At 44.4% G+C, this 17,847-nt stretch overlaps 3 protein-coding genes across 3 annotated transcripts; all 3 read right to left on the bottom strand.

Annotated features, from left to right (window-relative positions):
* Positions 1 to 1,967: 1,967 nt before the first annotated feature.
* On the bottom strand, positions 1,968 to 2,768 carry LOC143330811 (uncharacterized). The gene has a single exon (XM_076747572.1). The coding sequence runs from the start codon at positions 2,766 to 2,768 to the stop codon at positions 1,968 to 1,970; it is 801 nt and encodes a 266-aa protein (XP_076603687.1).
* A 653-nt stretch (positions 2,769 to 3,421) lies between these two features.
* LOC143330810 (uncharacterized) lies at positions 3,422 to 4,393 on the bottom strand. Its single transcript, XM_076747571.1, has 3 exons — positions 4,221 to 4,393; positions 3,936 to 4,103; positions 3,422 to 3,788 (listed from the first exon to the last, which is right to left on the bottom strand). The coding sequence occupies exons 1-3, from the start codon at positions 4,391 to 4,393 to the stop codon at positions 3,422 to 3,424; spliced, it is 708 nt and encodes a 235-aa protein (XP_076603686.1).
* A 1,235-nt stretch (positions 4,394 to 5,628) lies between these two features.
* heg1 (heart development protein with EGF-like domains 1) lies at positions 5,629 to 17,398 on the bottom strand. The gene is made up of 14 exons (XM_076747654.1): positions 16,950 to 17,398; positions 11,263 to 12,478; positions 9,984 to 10,483; positions 9,371 to 9,484; positions 9,150 to 9,272; positions 8,967 to 9,070; positions 8,815 to 8,870; positions 8,471 to 8,631; positions 7,989 to 8,123; positions 7,780 to 7,822; positions 7,645 to 7,682; positions 7,428 to 7,515; positions 7,080 to 7,257; positions 5,629 to 6,926 (listed from the first exon to the last, which is right to left on the bottom strand). Exons 1-14 carry the CDS (start codon positions 17,221 to 17,223, stop codon positions 6,783 to 6,785), a joined length of 3,174 nt encoding a protein of 1,057 aa, XP_076603769.1. The 5' UTR covers positions 17,224 to 17,398; the 3' UTR covers positions 5,629 to 6,782.
* Between the last annotated feature and the right edge of the window lie 449 nt (positions 17,399 to 17,847).

The following is a 17,847-nucleotide window of genomic DNA, read 5'->3' as shown; positions in this document are numbered from 1 at the left end:
CTTTGAGTATTTGACCTCCATCAGCATCAAAGGGCAAAATCAGTGACAGTGACAAATATATTGTTATCACTCTTAATGTTTTACTGCTGAGTCTTTGCAAATTATCAGTAGTGGAGGAAGTATTCAGGTCCTTTACTTAAGCAAAAGTAGCACTATTACACCTCAAAAATACTCTATTACTACAAGGAGGCTCTGAAGCTTCAGGAGCAGCTTGTCTTGTATGTGGGTTAAATCATTCATGATCTGATCCTTTTCCAGGTCCTCTGGTTTGAGCTTCAGTATCATCTTTGTTTAGACTGTACTTCAGACTCCTTGCTCCACTGTGCTGCCCTGAGCCGGATGTCTGCTGCTCTCTGCCTGAATACACCCAGGTTAAACATATTGCCTTCAATGTACAAGGTGATGACAGTGAAATGGGTACATGGACTGATGAACAGGGAGGAAATGGAGTCACACACAATCCACACAGCACAGAACACATACAGGACTCCCTGCAGATGCCAGTGACAGTGACCCTCACCTGACTGTTGAACCGCAGACAGGAGAAGGGCTGAAGTAGAAGTGTCCTCTCCCCTTGTAGTACTCTTACAAATAAAACCAGTGAGGCATTCAAACTCTGTGCCATGCAACAAATCTGAGGTATCTGCATCTCATGCAAGTCAGAATGTGTTTTTTCCCAACATGATTATTTTCCATTGTGTTGACATAATTGATTTTGCAATCACAATGACTTAAGTTTTTAGAAATTTGACATTTTTCTGACATGAATTCGATAGAAAGTTGTGGCATCTTGTGAGAAAGCTCAAACAGTATCAGTATCATGTGAGGTTAAAGGACCAACATCATGCAAATGATCTGAATTTGGTGCCTGAGTCTGACAATGCACCCAGATGTGACAGGAACAAGCAAAAAAAAAAAAAAAATGCTGACTAAAGTAAGGGTTTTCAGTGTGTATGTTTATTAAGTATACAGACGCAGCACAGAAGCTGTATGCAGTTAAGGCTTAGGCACATCTTAGATGTATACATGTTAGATCACAGACATTCCTGACTGATCATGAAGGCAACATCTTTAAGCGTTTGACCTCAGCATCCAAGAGTAAAATCACTGACAGAAGGCATTGTTATCATTTATGATGTTTTGCCCTTTAAGTGCCTTAAATGTGATTTGGGGGATTTGCCAGAATAAACACAACAAGATGAGCAGCGATAGCAGCTGGTGGAAGCCTGACTGAAATTTGTCAAACACATTAACCCACCTATTTAGCATTAATAAGCACTATTTAAACATTTAATACGTGGCTTATTAATAATGTAGTTATAAACTGATATGAGGACATTTTAAAGTGTTCATTGATGTACAGTAATCTCTCCATGGAGGCATATTTTATATTGTCATTCATTATCTGTGTATACACCAGCCTCTGCGTATGGGTGCCCATATAAGGAGTTAGAGTTCTTGTTCAATACATTAATAGATAGTCACTAAATCTGCATAAAACTACATTGTAGTGTGTTAAAAGTAATTTATTTCATGCTTATATATGTGGCAATTCTAAATGGGAGGATTTAAAGTAAAGCGTATATTTATCAAGATACCGTCACGACCTAACTGCGCGTTATACAAAATAGTTGCTCGTATACATCTGAGGTGTAGATAGGACCTACATTACACATATTTTATGAGAGTAAACAAAACAAAACAAAAGTTTAAAGTGACACACATTTTTGTTGCAAGACAGTTAGTTAACATGAGGAAACATTTTGTCTAAAAAGTTCTTAGAAATGCTCCTAAATTGTGTTGACACAAAAGCAAATCTACATGAAGGTTTTACCTTTAAAACACAACAGCAGTCATTGTGTCTGAGCTCCTACATTAATATTACAAGCCACAGGGGCAGATTGCATCTTTGTAGATTCATATGAAAGTGCCTTAAAGTGAGTTCAGCTCACCAGTGTCATCTCCGATCATCCTCCTTGTTCAGACTCTTGTACTTTAGGTGCTTTGCACCACTGGGCTGCTCTCAGCCAGATGTCTGCTGCTCTCTGCCTGAATACACCCTGACCAGCTCCCAGGTTGAACGTCGTACCTGTCATGTACAAGTTGATGACAGTGAAATGGGCATACGAAAAGCCGTATATGATTGCAATTTGCCCAGAAAAAATCTTGTATATAGTCCACATAGCACAGAAGACATACAGGACTCCCTGCAGGACGCCCGTGATGGTAACCCTCACCTGACTTCTCAACCGTGGGCAGGAGAAGGGCTGACCATTTGCTGCCATACGACACATGTGTTGGCACAGGTAGACTACAGTAGAACCATTAGACATCACCATAACACACAGACACATTAAGTAGTGGATCTTCAATAAGCAAATAAAAATTGTGAGCACAGTCCTCAATTCAGATGAAGGTAATGGATGGAAATTTATCGTGTTGTGATGCACTGTGGAATTGTAACTGAAACCATCAGGAGTACGATAAGTTGAAACAAGATAGTCTATAAGCACAACCGCACAATTACACAAACTGAATATTCTCTCAACAAGCAAAATGCAGTAGATGATGTGTTTGATATTCTTCTTAATCCAGATGAAGAGGGCTCTGTGTGCAGGTACAATCTGGGTTTGGTAGAAGAAGTTCAGCCAAACGGAGGAGGTCATACTAAGAGAAAAACTGCAAGCAAACACCACGAATGAGGCTATCATGAAATACAGGTTGTCGTCTGTGGTCTTGCCGAAGAACAGCACAATGGCTGTAGTCATGTAAGTCATTGTACAGGAAATCAAAGACCCCAGGAGACTCTTCAGAGGTTGCTTGATCCTTTCTCTGTGAAGTGGGAAGATCATGCAAAAGATGAAAAAAACATTAGCTATGACGTTGAGAATGATTAAAGTCCCATTAATCAGGGCACAGGTGAGAAAGTCCATCCTCAAGTTTGACTCTGACGAAGACGCAGTCGCGTTGAAACGTTAGTCTGTTTGCAGTATCAAAGGCTGCAGCTTGCAGGTTGGTCAGCGAGCTCCGGTCCTTTTTTCCCCTCTGAGGTTTCTTTGTTCTGAGAAGCACCTGATTCGACTGCACATTGCTGGAAGATCCCTTTCATCCGTCTTCACTTTGTTGTTTCCATCTCGGTGTCTTCTTCCCACGTAGTGCTCTTACATAGTAAACCTGTGAGGCTCTCCAGCTCTGCTCAGTGTAGCAAATCTGAGGTATTTGCATCGCATGCAAATTAAAATATGCAAATAAAGACCATTACTGTGAAATCATATAGAAAACTCTAGACCATAACATTTCACCAAATGAAACCTCAGACTGTATGTAGATGCTTTCAAGCACTACCATATCATACACCCTCTAATCAAAGTGACATTTGGACATCAACAGCTAGACGATGAGCTATTTCACCGGGTGTCAACTACCTGGTGTGCATTTTCACATCATTTGTTACCACACCAACACAGCACAGGGCTTTGAGTGCTTTCCACACCTCGGCTGCCCTTTTCCTGAATGTGGTCTGACCGATGCCCAAGTTGACCGTGGTGCCTGATATGTACACAGAGGTGACTGTGAAGGAGACCCAAAGACTGAGGGCCATGCGTGAGGACAAGTTGTAGGCGAATGAATCAAAAAGATAGAAGGTGCTGTAGAGGAGGTAGAGCACTCCTTGAGAGACCCCAGTGATGGTGACTCTCATCTGGCTTTGAACCCTCGGAGTGGAGAAGCGGCTGCCGTCCTGTGCCACGCGTCTTATGTGTCCACGCAGGTAGCGGAACGTGGAAAAGCTAGAAAACATCATTATACACAGACAGCCCAAGATATGCACTTTGACAATGACGACACAAATGCTGCTTGCAAGGTGCAGTTCATCAATCTGATATCCAATCCATGTACCGTTGATTTCAGTCAACGCCCTGGAGGATTGGACTAACATATCCGCAACAGTCACGGCACTGCTGATGAAAAAAAAGGGCCCGTCAAGAAACACAGCAATGAAGATGACAGGCCTGATGTTCTTCTTCAGCCAGACCAAAAAAGCTCGCCGTGAAGGGACGATCTGGATGTAGTAGTAGAAGTTCAGCCAAACAGAACACGTCATGCTGTTGTACACATAGAACAGAAACGTCACCCATAACGCAATTAACAGTTCAATGCTTCGATTTTGCTTCACCAGACCGTAGATTACGACCATTGGGACAGAATAAATAATTGAGCACCAGACAAGAAGTCCCAGTAGTGTCTTTAAAGGCTGCTTGAGTCTTGGTCTGTTGGACGGTGGGAAGATCAAGCACCACGCATAGAAGATGTTAGCAGCGAGGTTGAAGCAGTTGAGAGGAACATTGACTACTAAGAAAGCCTGCTCATTCGGTTCAGCGGATTGATGTTCCATTGGTGGTTTAGAAAAGTCAGAATATCAGGCGGAAGCCGTGCCTCTGTGTGGGTGCTCGTGACTTTCCAGCCTTAGACTGCACAAGACCTTATAGGGAAACAGGAAACCAATGGAAATGGACCAGGGCGGCCAATAGTCAGAGCAGTCAGAACAGAAAATCATTATGTAAACGACTGAATCTACAAAGGAAGGAATATCAATGGAGCATATGTTTCTGACATGCACCGTACCCGACAACATGTGGAGCACCGCACTGTCAGGTTATTCATCATTTTTCAGTTTTAGAAATAGCATTGTGTTGCTCTCTGGGGGTTGTTGAAGTTTGTATCCTGACATGCAGACCAAAACAAAATCACTGACCTGTTTTGGACACAATACTCATGCAAAGTTTACTAAATTTGAGGCTTTTTGCATATTTCATAAAGCAGATATGCTACATTAAAAATATTTTCCCTGTGCCCTGAACAGCATTCAGCTTCAGCCTTTTGTTTATACAGCATCAGAAAGAAAGAAAAAACAGCAGAGAAACAAATAATATGGTGGAGATATTCAGATTACAGGCCTGTCATTGTCACTTGTCAACACAGTGAATCTATTAACATATAATTCATGTTTTTCCCTTTAAAAACATCATCCCTCATTAATGTCATTGTGCTTCCAATGTTTGCCCTTTTGGCTTCTTCTCTGCTGCTCACTCAGTGTTTTATTACTACATGTGGATCTGAAAGAATTCATAGATTTGACTTAACTGAGCGAGTTCCTTCGGTATCGACCATCAGTCAAACAATGGCATATTTAGGAAGACGCCATTCAAATTTTAGATATTTATTAATGTTTTCCTTTTTAGGTAAACTTTTCCAGGATAACTGGGGCCTGGAGCTTTTCTGGGTATGCACTGGGCCTTCAGGGTACCCAAATGTAGTGGTGAGCTATATGTTGCTTAGCCAATAACTACACATCACCCTATAGGAAAGCAACTTCAATGGACCAGAGACTTTAAACTCTTGCACCATACCAGGTCACAGTGACACGACATCCAGTGGTAAATACTGACTGCTATAAGTGGGATTTAAAAATGTAAAATAAAGTGTATTTTATTGTACTGTTCTTGTTGCTCTGTGTGACATACATTCAGTTTAGTTTGAGCAACTTAAAGCTGTATAAATTCAGGCTCGAACTGTAGAAATTGTGTTGATTATAAAAAATAAACCTAAAAAAAGACTCAGAGAAAAACTGCAGTGCATTTTTTTTTATTTAAATAAGCACATCTGACTAAAACGCCAGAATCCACAGATCATATGAACACACAGAAAGAAAACAGTCACATAAAAATAATTCTCCATGTCAGAAACTGCAAACTAATTATGATACATCTTTACATTCAAACTCACTGACAGCTATGATCCTTCTGGGATACAGATAATTACTCCTCACACGCATACACACACCTCACAAACACCAATACTTCAGACACTCACTCTCTCTCTCACACACAGAAACACACACACACACACACACACACACACACACACACTTAAGGCCGCAGGTTTATCCCTCTTTAGTCCGTCAGTGTGTATGCATGAGATGTCCATTATGCTACGTGTCAAGGACGTGGACATACAGGGAATAAATAAACGTTGGCATCAAAATTCGTTCCTCAGTTTCTCTTGGCATAAAACCGCACTTTGTGCATCCTTCAGTGGTTTGTTAATGTCATGTTCCCTCGATACTTTAGGCGCAGACTATTAGAAGAAACTGATTATTTTCGAATCACAGCAGTGGCACGCACTTTTGTTTATATTTCAGCACTTAAAGGACCATTTCAGTGTTTCTGCATGCTCCAGTCCATTTGCTGCACATCACTGCCATTTTTTTCCCACCTTCCTGACTATGATCAACACTGATTTGACTTCATTCAATAATTCACATTCATTTCTGTGGGTGAACCTGCTTTTCTTTATCATTGTGCATTAATGCAGACTTCTCGAGCAAACCTGCACCGCATTACCAGGCAGCAGCAATGCATCAGCAGATATGTTGCATGTTTATGATGCATGGATCATGCACGTTTCACGCGCCTGCAAATTGTCTGTAAAAACACATTAGGGACGCCTGAGCTGAAGTAAACGAGCTGAGACATGCAGAAACGCTGAAACGGCCACACAAGAACCCTCGCAGGAAACATTTTACTTGCAAAAATGTGCACTTTCATAGCATGCACGCGCACGCACACACGCACATACATATTTTCATACTGTAGTTAGCATGCAGCCCTGAACGCAGATGGGCTCACACATTAGTATGGACACTTTGATAGAAAACCATCGTGACACATCAGTATAAGAGATGGTACGTTTCTGTATATGTGTGCGTGTTCAAGGTGGGGCATTTAGAAGTAGTCTCTTCGTCGTGAGTCGTCACTGATGAAGGAGGGGTTCCACTGGGCGGGGTAGATACACGAGTGGCGAGAACCCGGCAGGCCTGTGAACGGGTACAGGCCGTTTCTCTCCAGGTCTGAGTTATGCAACGCAGGCTGAAGGAAAGAGCACAGAAAGAGAGGAAATGTATCAGATGTGTTTAATTAACAGGCTCTTCTTGTCTAATATAGTGACTTATCAGCTGTATCCAAACAATGAAGACAAATGGAGTGAGTGGGAGACAAAACGGATGCGGCATGTCTGCTTACCGAGTAGTAAATGTCGGTCATCTGCAGCAGGTTCTTGGTGCTGCCGTTCTCCTGCATCTCTATGGTCTCCCTGCCCCACTCCATGGATATGCGGTTACTTTTGGGGAAGTCTGCGTACGGGGACATCTGCAGGTCTCCACTCTTGAAGATGATCTTGTTGATGTCGTTCTTGTCTTTCCTTGGAGATCAAACATTTTCAAAAAGTTAAACCTTTGCCGCCGTTCACCAAACCACTGACAGTGAGGAGCTGTGTGTTTTTGGGTGAAGTGATCCTTTAAGTAACTTAAAAACGAGAATTGCATTGTAAACTGAGTGTAGATTTTGTGCTGACAGTAACAGCAGTCATACTTGCAACAGGTGACAATGAGAGCGATGATGAGGATGAGGAGCACAGCGCCCCCTGCAGGTGACACCACGACTGCAATCAGCTTGTAAACTGCAAAGCCAAACAACAGCATATTCAATGCTAAGCTTTAATGTCAAAATTGTGACTTAAGTTAACAAAAAACCCTCTTCTATTGAAATGTTATATTTGGCCTGTTGAGGATTTTTTAGGGAAACTTACAATTTCCACAGTTGAATCCTCCAAATCCAAACATGCACCTGAAAAGCAGAAACACAACCTGCAGTGAGAATGTGCTCTTAAATCTCTCCGTGTTACTGGATTCATCCTGAGAGGAAAAAAGAGAGTTGAACTTACGGAACGCAGGTGCCGTTTTCCAGCTTGTAGCCGTCCCCACATTCTGAAACACGAGAATTTGATCAGAAAACGTCCAATTGCACAGTTTGATATAAAGAGTTAAAAAGCTAACCTTGTCTTGCTAATATTCCGTGTCCTTAATTTCAGTGAATTTCATGTGAAATTCGGAACCACGCGCACTCTCAGTGAAGCAGCTGACACACGCTCACCTAAGCAGGACAGATCTTCTGGGTTGTGTTTGTAGTAACCTTGAAGACACTGACAGTGGGCGGTGCCGCTGCTGTCTGCGCAGGTGGAGCGCTCGGTATCACACTGAGTCTTCTGGGCCACACACAGACTTTCCACTGCAACACAGAGAGGACACAAACAGTCATGAGTACAGCAACACAGGAATGTGATGATGGCCTGGACCACATGGCTAGTCCTATGTAAAACTGTGACTGAATATGTGAGCTCATCATCCTCTTTTTGAATGATGTAACTGTGCAATATTGTCTCAAATGCATCACGGCACTAGTCACGATGAAGCTATTTATGGCTAAATTGTGCCCTCTGGTGGCTGTAAACATACTAAGAGCTACTTTTGGTAATCTGCCCTCACTTAAAATAGTAAAAACTGTATTAAACCTGGCTAAACTGAGCAGAAATACACATGATGGTGTTTATTATGATTACTGGCTGCTACATTTACCGTGATAGGTGAGCTGGTGGTGCAGGACCATCCGACAGTGGGCCAATGAGGAGCTGCAGTTGCTGAGAGTCATCTGGATGCTGTTGTAGACCTCAGCACTCGTCACATTAGTGGAGATGGAAAACATGTTGACAGCTGAGATACGAACCCCGTCCTCTTCTCTGCAGACAGAGAGCCCAGAGGTCAATACAGAGGACTACACTGACTACAATGACATGGTAGATTTACTCTAAGGAAGGCCAAATTCTGCTATAGTAAAATTATAAGCACCTTTATCCTGATGTGATTTTGGAAGCATAACAAGAAATGACAGAAAATTTGAAAAAGTGATGGCAAGAACTTACTTCTTACTGAGCAGTGAGCGGCTGTAACCTCGGAGGACTGACAGCGAAGCATTGAGCTGAGGAGGAGGAAGGAAGAGGGTGTGTATCAGATATAAGCCTGATGGAGGTTTTCTCAGAAAGGAGACGATGCAGTGATGTTTACTGCTTCTCACCAGCTGAATGATCTCTCTCTGGATCTCATGCACGGTGCTGCTCTTAAAGACAGCGGGGTCATGAGGCAGCCTGTTAACGCTGAAAGTCCCCAGAAATGTCTTTGCTGTGGAGGAAAAAAAAATTTATTAAGAAATACTTTCGTCATCTGTGACTAAATTATAGGTATAAATTTAAGGTTTTACCTCTGGTGCAGGTGCGTCCGTCCTCCAGGTCGAAGCCGAGCGGACATGCACAGCTGAAGGAGCCTCGGGTGTTCACACACCTGGACCCGACGGGGCAGGGGTCCCTCTCACACTCATCCACATCTGGACACATGCGGGTTACAATATTATTATTATTATTATTAAAATATGAATACTAACCTGAAGCCATCAGAGTGTCAGGGAGAAGAGCAGAAACTCACCCTGGTTGCAGGTTGGTCCTGTCCACGCCTGCTGACAGTGGCAGGTGTACTGATGCTCTTTATCGCTCACACACATCCCTCCGTTCATACAAGGGTTTGACACACAGGGGTTTCCTGGAGTTCAGAGAGGGGAGCGGGCATTTTAAAAACAGACAGATGAAAGTGAATCCTTAAAAACAGTGTAATCATTTGGCACATGCAGTGGTTTCACACCGATAATCATTTTGTCTGACCAGTCTCCTAATGGCAGTTATTTCACAGCTTACCTAACTGCAGGATTTTTCTATATTTGTGAAAGATGTGCTTTTTACATCATTCTCAGTGCTGCTCTCATACAATCGACTAAAAAGATCAGTGCAGTATAATCAGCATCAAAAGTTGCACATAAGAGGAATTTGTGCATCACTATCACCTTCTTCAGTGCTATTCTTTTTTCAAGTTTTTGTTCCTATAAACTGAAATCTGTCACACTGCCAATCATTTTTTGTGCATTCCTGATGATAACTTTATACTTTATAATGGTCTAAAGAACAACATTTACACCCACATCCGCTGTGAAAGCTGCACGCCAAGTACTGCTAGTTAAAATGATGGAAGCATGTAAACCACTGACTCGGTGGTGGAGGAGGTGCCTTGGTGGATCTGACATCAGTGGGTGATGTCGTCACCACCAGGTCTGTGGTTCCTCTGTCTGTCTGTTTCCCGGTGGTCTGCAGAGGCTCTGTAGTCTCAGTTGGGGTGCTGTGGGTGTAGGTGGTGGTGATGTGCTGGATATGAGCTGTGGTGATTCCCAGAGTGCCCGTGCTTGTTTCTATCTGCAGGGTGGTGGCGTTTGGGGTGTTAGCCATGCCGGTCGAGGGCCCCTGGGTTTGGCTGGATGACGTGCGGTGGGTTGGGTGCGCTGCACTGGTCTGCAGGGCCAGGGTGGAGGCCGTGGTGGAGGGCGGAGTGTATGGGATGGTGGCCGCGGTAGGCGATCCTGGAGCAGAGCTGCTGATGGTGCTACTGACCCTGGAGGATGAGGATGAAGGTAGAGGGAATGTGGTAGCGGTGGTGGTGGTGGTGGAGGCAGGGGCTTTGGAAGTGTTTTCCTCTGTTACATGTGTAACATGTCTGTTAAAGAGAAAATAAATCAATCCAGACTGAGAAGAAAAAAACGAGCATTGAGAACTATTTTCCTCTTCATTACAACCATTGTTTTTGAAAATGATGTCCTCATTTAGAATTTGATGCCAGCAGTTTTCCACTTCGCCTTGGTCCATCTGAAATGAGCTCAGAGAAGGCGGCAGCTTTCTGGATCTGGTTCATATTCAGCTTCATCTGTGGATGCAGCCCTGAACTGTGCTCACAGATGACGGGTTTTGGAAGTGCTCTGAGCTCATGCAGTGATGTCCACTACAGAATCATGTCTGTTTTCAAAGCAGTGGCCTGAACATCACGGCCAGACAATGTGGGTTTTGGGCCTTGTCCCTTGTGTTTTTTAACATCATGTATTGCAGACAATGAAATCCCCAAATTGCAACGTCATATTGAGAAAACAAATCCTCAATTTGTTGCACTATTTGGCAGCACAGTGTGACACAGACTAGTGAACCCCTCCCCAACTTTCCTTCAGAAACACTCAGCCTCTCTGAGAGCCTCTTTTTATACCCAATCAAGTTACTCACCTGTTACCAGTTAACCTAATTACCTGTGAGATAATCTACCAGCTGTTTCCTTTTGTTGCCACTGACAAAAGATTTTTGAAACATGTTGCTGGCATCAAATAGTAAATGAGGATATCATTTTCTAAAACAGTTTCAACATTTCACATGTTGACTTTGTGCTACTTTCAAATAAGTCAATTAATAATCATTAATTAAGCACAAACTTCAATAAACAATAAAAGGTACCTTTCTGTGACGGTGACAGGTGTGGTGGTGAGGAAGACCTCTGTAACCAGCACTGGAGTGACTGTTAGAGAGTCGTCCAGGTCAGATGTACTGCTGCTGACTGTGGGGGGTCCTGTGGTCAGACCAAACCCCACGCTTTGCTCGCTGGTCTGGGATGAAACCCCCTCAGTGCCCTCCTGGTTCTGAGTGCTGGAGCTGTGGACTCCAGTGAAGGACTCAGTGGAGGTTCCAACACTAGACCCCGGCTGCTGGTCTGTCCCTGAGGTGTATGTAGGACCCTCTGCGGGTGAGGTTACGGGAGGTATGGAGGAAACAGACACTTGAGATTGGTCGGTGCTGGGCTCTGTCACTCTTAGAGGTGGTGTTGAGTCGGAGGTCTCGTCTGATGTTGAGGTGTGTTGGTGCTGGGTGGCATTAGCTTGTCTGTTGAAAGTCTGGGTTCCTGTGGGCCCCCCTGGGCTGCCAGTCTCTGAAGGCATCCCACTGAAGGAGTGGGTCATATGCTGGTCTGCGGTGTCCCTGCTCTCAGTCCTGGTGGACGGAGCACTGTGGGTGTAGTCCTCAGTCTCTGTAGCGCTGGAAGAAACACCCCAGGTAGAGGGGTTCTGACGGGAGCTGGACTCCTCTGTAAAGGCATAGGAGGTGCTGTTGCTGGAGGAGGAGGTGACAGACAGCAGGGTCCTCTCCCCTGCTCGGCTGATGGTGGTGGACGTGTAGGTGCTGTCAGTGTGGACGGCTGTGTGGGTCATCGAGGATGAAGCATCACCTTGTCGGAGGGTGGTGTCTGTGCCGTCCTGGGGCAGTCTGGCCTCCTCTGTCAACGTCCAGGGACTCGCCTCCTGGGACACAGCAGGAGAGGTGTCTGACATCTGGTCTGTGTTAACCTTCCAGGTCTTCCAGTCCCTGCTGCTGCTGCTGCTGCTGCTGCTGCTGCTGCTGCTGCTGCTGCTGCTGCTGCTGCTGATGCTGCTGCTGCTGCTGCTGATGCTGCTGCTGCTGCTGCTGCTGATGCTGCTGCTGCTGCTGCTGCTGCTGCTGCTGATGCTGCTGCTGATGCTGCTGCTGCTGCTGCTGCTGCTGCTGATGCTGATGCTGCTGCTGCTGCTGGCATCAGTGGTGGCTACAACAAGGGTGGCGGTGAGTGGCTCAGTCGACAGACTTATGGCCTCTAGTGGCCTGCTGTTTGTTTCTGTGAAGGTTTGAGTCTGCTCAGTTTCTGTGGAGAAAGAACAAAAGAACATGATCAAGTCTAGCTTTTTTTTTTGTAACAGCAGTATAATATTAGAAGCTTTTATTAAATGAGTGTGAAGGTTTCCTACAGAACGTTATCTCATAGCATTACTGCTGAAACAATTAATTGATTGACACAATCTTTTAAAAGCTGTTTAATCACTTTATCAAGAAAAGATACCAAGAATGTCATCAACTCCTGAGATAAGAGGATTTGCTGCTTTTCTTTCTGTCTTATATCACAGTGAGCGGAATAATTTTTGACAGTTTGTTGAACACATGGGACGGCATTCTGACTATTTTCCCACACTTTATAGACTAAACAATAATCCGTCAATTGAAAAAAATGAGCAGACTTATCACAAAATGAAAACAATCTTTTGTGGCAGTCCTGACCAACAGATTAATTGTCAAAACAGCTGTTAGCTGTGGCCTTTCAAAGTGTATTGATGACTCCACTACTCTCTACGCTGACCTTCAGTTCTTCAAGCAAACAATATTCATTACATGGCTGTTTCTCTCTCCTTTACTTTAAAATACAAACTGCTACTATTACGGCTCACTTCCAGCTGTGGCCACCAGAGGGGGCTCACCAGCCTGTGTCTGGCCTGCACAGGCTGCAGAAAGAGAGAAGATGCTGTCAGAAGTGTTGCTTGCTGCAGGGGCAACAATTTTGGGTGGAGAACAATTGGCAACGGGGCTCGTCTGCTCTAACAAAGGCATGAGGTCCTAAATATGGCGGTGACTGTCTCCGCTGGGAATCAGCCATTTCCTTCCTAAAGCTGAGTGAGCACAAGGCACTGGCAGAACAGTGTCACCATGAATCTGGGTGTGTTTTCATGTTCAGTGTTTTTTTTTTTTTTTCTTTGCCTGGCTCAAAGTTGTTGTTAAGTCATAAAAAAAACACCCAAACAGAACCAGAAGTGAAGTGTCAAGAAAGAATGTAGCTACAGGGACAGGGATTATTGTTTTAATGCTGTGTTTTCAGCAGATTGCCTTTGACAGCTGACGGTAGAGATAGACAGGAACCACGCATAGAGGTCACCCTACACTGCAAGTACATTAGACAAGGCCTCTGGAACTCCCCCAAAACATTTTTTCATTACCTTAAAGCCATGTTTTTTGGCTCCTTGGCAGTGAAGCAAGCCGTAAACACGGTACTGACACAGCATCATCTTTTAAATTGATATGACAAACAATTTCTACACATCCATAGACCACGGGTAACATTAGCATTCATGTTTCTGGCCACCTGTTAATCATAAGTCCAGTGTTTACTTTCCTTTCATCTCCATGCTCCGTTATGTTCACTAGCTAGCCGTTAACTTTGCCTTCCTGTCATTTGATGCCTTTAGCTGACACTGTAAAGTACATGCTACAGGTAGAGTTATAATAATGGGTGTGAAAGTGTCCAGATAAGCTCGGGTTGCAGCCTAATTGTGTTAGAAGGCCGTGTGCTGCTGCCATCCTCCATCAGACTGCTCCGCTACGTGCTGCAAGCCAGGCTAAATCAGTCTTAAGAAGCCAGCGTGCTCCCAACTACATAAGATGGGAAAAGCTATGCAGCTGCTAGCATATGAAGTCACTTGAAATGCTCATCCCTAATCAAAACAATGAGCCGAAAGATGCTAAAATGCACCACAGAGCTGAGGAGAGGGCTGTTGATTCTCTGCAGCTTCATCACTGTGAGGGATCCTTTTCACACTACACAGTCATATCGACTGTGAAGCTTTAAATGACACAGCGAGCATCCAAGGGGCTGAACAGAAGTGTGAAAATATCAAGTGTACGCGAGAAAATAGTCTGCAGGGCACGTCTGTGTGAGGTCTTTCTCTGGCCCAGAGAGGTTTTTTCTCTGCCTGTCAATGATGCTGTGCTGTCTGACAGCCGGTCATCTGGCCGGCCTCCAGAAAACCCAGGACTGGAACAAGAGAAGTCCACTGAGGATGAGCGTCGGTGCTGGACAGCATCCTTACCGCCAACACGCAGCGACCAGCAGCCACCATCCAAAACCGGCGGAGGGGAGAGTTCAGCTGCAGAACAGCCCGTCCACTGAGAGTCTGAGGGGAGAACTGGGCCACTCCACTCTAATTCTCTCTCTCCCTCACTTCCTCTGCATGTGTCTATCTCATTTTATTATTTTCTCTCTCTGGATGCAGTCCGGGCAACAAAACTCAGACTGGAACGCGGTGCTGGCAGCAAGTGGCGGACACTCCCAGATTCTCTGCCGTTTGTCTCTCAACTGTTAACACGGCTGTCAGTGTCGTCCTCTCACATCTGCTGCGCTTCAGAAACTCTGTGGCCTGCATGTTAACTTCGGCAAGTGCACTACGTTTAGCATATTAATGAGCATGGCGGCGGTGTGACGCAGCAGCGTTGTGTAGCGTTTGGTGTTTCAGTGCCAGCAGATCACATCGGTCGTGTCTTGCTGCGGACTTTTGCTTTACTCATTGACCACATGCTGTGAGCTGATTGACTTTCAGAGCTCAGTCTGTGGGTTTGTCACCAGATGACTGTGACCCGAAGACCCGGTTCAGGACAGGAAAGGTGAATCTGGGGGAGGAAAGTGAATCATTTCCACTGCATCATAACTACTCTTTGCCTTTGAACAAAGCATTGTCCCTCGCGTTGTTTCTGTGGAATGATACTGGGCAGCTCCCAGTATGAATCAAGTCAAGTATGACAGAAACCAAGCACAAATCTCACTGGACAAAAAGTTATCACTGACGTCACCATTAAAGCTTTAAAAAGTACCAGGATCTCAGCACAACGGTCAGTTTCACGTCCACTAATCTTTGTGTATAAATGAAGTCAGGTTCAATTTGGGTTTAAATGCAAAAGCCAGCAACACAAAACAAACTGTAGCACTAGCAGGAGAGCAGCAGTAATAATGGTAATATATTAATAGTAAGAGACGCCTCTTGCTGCAGGTGCATTGGAAGCAAACTCTAATAAAGCTCTGCTGCTGGATATTTTACTGTACTTTCAGTGGTGTCCTGCTTGCCAGCGGTTAGACGTCGCCAACTATTCTGAACTCAATTAATCATTTCTGTTATTTTTCAGGAAAAAATGTCAAACATCTGCTGGTTCCAGCTCCTTAAATATCAGGATTTGCTGCTTTTCTTTGTCATTAATGGTGGTACATGAAGAGTATTTGGGTTTGGGGCTGCTGGTTGGACAAAAGGAGCTGTCTGAAGATGTCACTTTGGGCTCTTTGAAAATCCTTTCACAGCATTTTGCTTCCAGCACTGCAGTGCTGTACCAAAACCCTCAACCTGAGGGAACTAGACTGCTGCTGGCTCTCCTATAAACATACATCTATTAGCTGAAGCTCATGATTCTTCCACTATTCCCTCTTTCATTGCTTTGAGCTGATGGTGCAGGTGGACAGCAGGTGTAATCCACAAGTACAGGCCACATGGGTGACTGTGGCTTCTGCTCAAACCAACCCTGCCATCTCAGAAAAGCAATGGCTCGACCAATACACCGAACAAATGTCAAGATTTTTTCTGGCAACAGCGACGCCTCTGTTTAATCAGCACTCGCGTCAAAAGAAGTGAGGAGGCTCATCATGTGCGAGTGTTTATCGGCTTCATCCGACTGAATGAATGGGTCTGACTGGATAAAGCAGTGAACCACATTTAACACCTTAATTCCTTCAAGGTGTGTTGAATGTCCCTTAAGGGGTCAGTAAAGTATTCGATCTATCTATCTATTGAAGTGGTTTAACTAAGATGCACAGATGTGAGCTTCTAGTATGAACCTTAAAAACACTTTTAAACTGAATTAGTTCATTGTTTGACCGTTAAATTCTTTAAATTCCTTAAATTTTTAACCAAAAATGCCAAAAATGTACCAGTTCCAGCACCTCAAATGTAATAAGTTTCTTGTTTTCTGTCTTCTATGACACTAAATGGAGTACTGGTGGGTTTTTGAACTGGGCTTTGGGAACACTGGGGAGCTATTTCTGACAATTTAGAGAGCAAGAGAGGACTCAACCAACTGGGGCAATAATAAAGATATAAATCTACAATAGAAAATAACTTATACTGACGCACACACAAAAAAAGAGCAGTGCACTTGTTTCGTGGTGCTTCAGGAGGCATATCAGCAATCTGTGGCAGCAGCAGAGATTTCACTTCAGTTACCTTTTTCATTCATATTTCAAGTCGTTACCGCACAGCAGGAGAGCTTCACTTTGGATATATAAAGTTGTAATTAGGAGATAATTGCTATTCTACAAAAGATGCTGAGATAGCTGCTGGGTTTCTATTGTACCCTCCAGCTAGAGCCCGTTTTAACGGGGTGGAAATGAAAAGTGGGCATTTATAGAGCCATAACTTCGCGGGGAAAAGAGGTTCTCAGACGGGATAATTTGGGTAAATGAAACCAAGTGAACTAACTTCAGTCAGTGTGTGAACACTTGCCCCTGCAGGCCTCAGTGACAGTGATCTTACCGAAGTTTCCAGCAGCTGCAGTGTGTGTTTCTGCAGAGTGTGTGAGCAGGATGTTCCTCTGTGATGGTGATAAACTCTCGCTGGAGGATGAAGTTGAAGTTGCATTGTTTTCCGAGCCGTTCAGTTCATCTGTGGCGCTTGAATAATACAATCCTGCCGTTACCGAATCCGTGCTGTTGTTAATGGGGGTCCCTGCCCCGAGGGGCCCCGGCAGACCCAGCAGGAGGACCGCCAGAGACAAACCGAGGACGTGATTCAAAAACCACGTTTCCATGATTTTCAACACCCCGAAACGGTCGCCGATAGTTTCCGTGAAGTCGAATAGAGGCCGGGGAGTCTCCCGGGGACACCATGAGAGGAGCGCTGCTGCTACTGATGAAGTTTCATAAGAATTGAATAAATCCTGGAGGAGGTCCGGAGGAGGTCCGCTGCTCCGACGGCGGGGAACGGAAGATAACAGAGCGGAGGCAGCAGCCTGTTATCAGAGCGGAGGAGCCCGGGCTCCTCCTCCTCCTCCTCCTGCTGCTGCTGCTGCTAACACACACACACACACACACACACACACACACACACACAGGTTTTCGCTCAGCCTTTGCTGCCTTCAGGTGTTATCGGAAGTCCGGCAGTTGAAAAAAAAAAAAAAAAAAAAAAAAAGGAAATGTTTTTTCAGCCATGAGAGACTGATGATGAAAGCTTTGAGACAAATCAAACAACGCTTCACTTCACTTCACTTCACTGCTCCATCACTGCCATTAAAAATAGTCAAATTAGAAATCACATCATTGAACAACTCCAAATTTCAGGTTAAGCTTACGAAGCAGTACCATAATAAAGACACAGTTATGACACTAACTTCTCATTATGATCTGTCCCATTAATTAAAAAAAAGCATTGATTC

Source organism: Chaetodon auriga, chromosome 13, assembly GCF_051107435.1.
Source record: "Chaetodon auriga isolate fChaAug3 chromosome 13, fChaAug3.hap1, whole genome shotgun sequence".
Taxonomy (NCBI): Eukaryota; Metazoa; Chordata; class Actinopteri; order Chaetodontiformes; family Chaetodontidae; genus Chaetodon; species Chaetodon auriga.
This window is presented reverse-complemented; position numbering and strand designations above follow the sequence as displayed.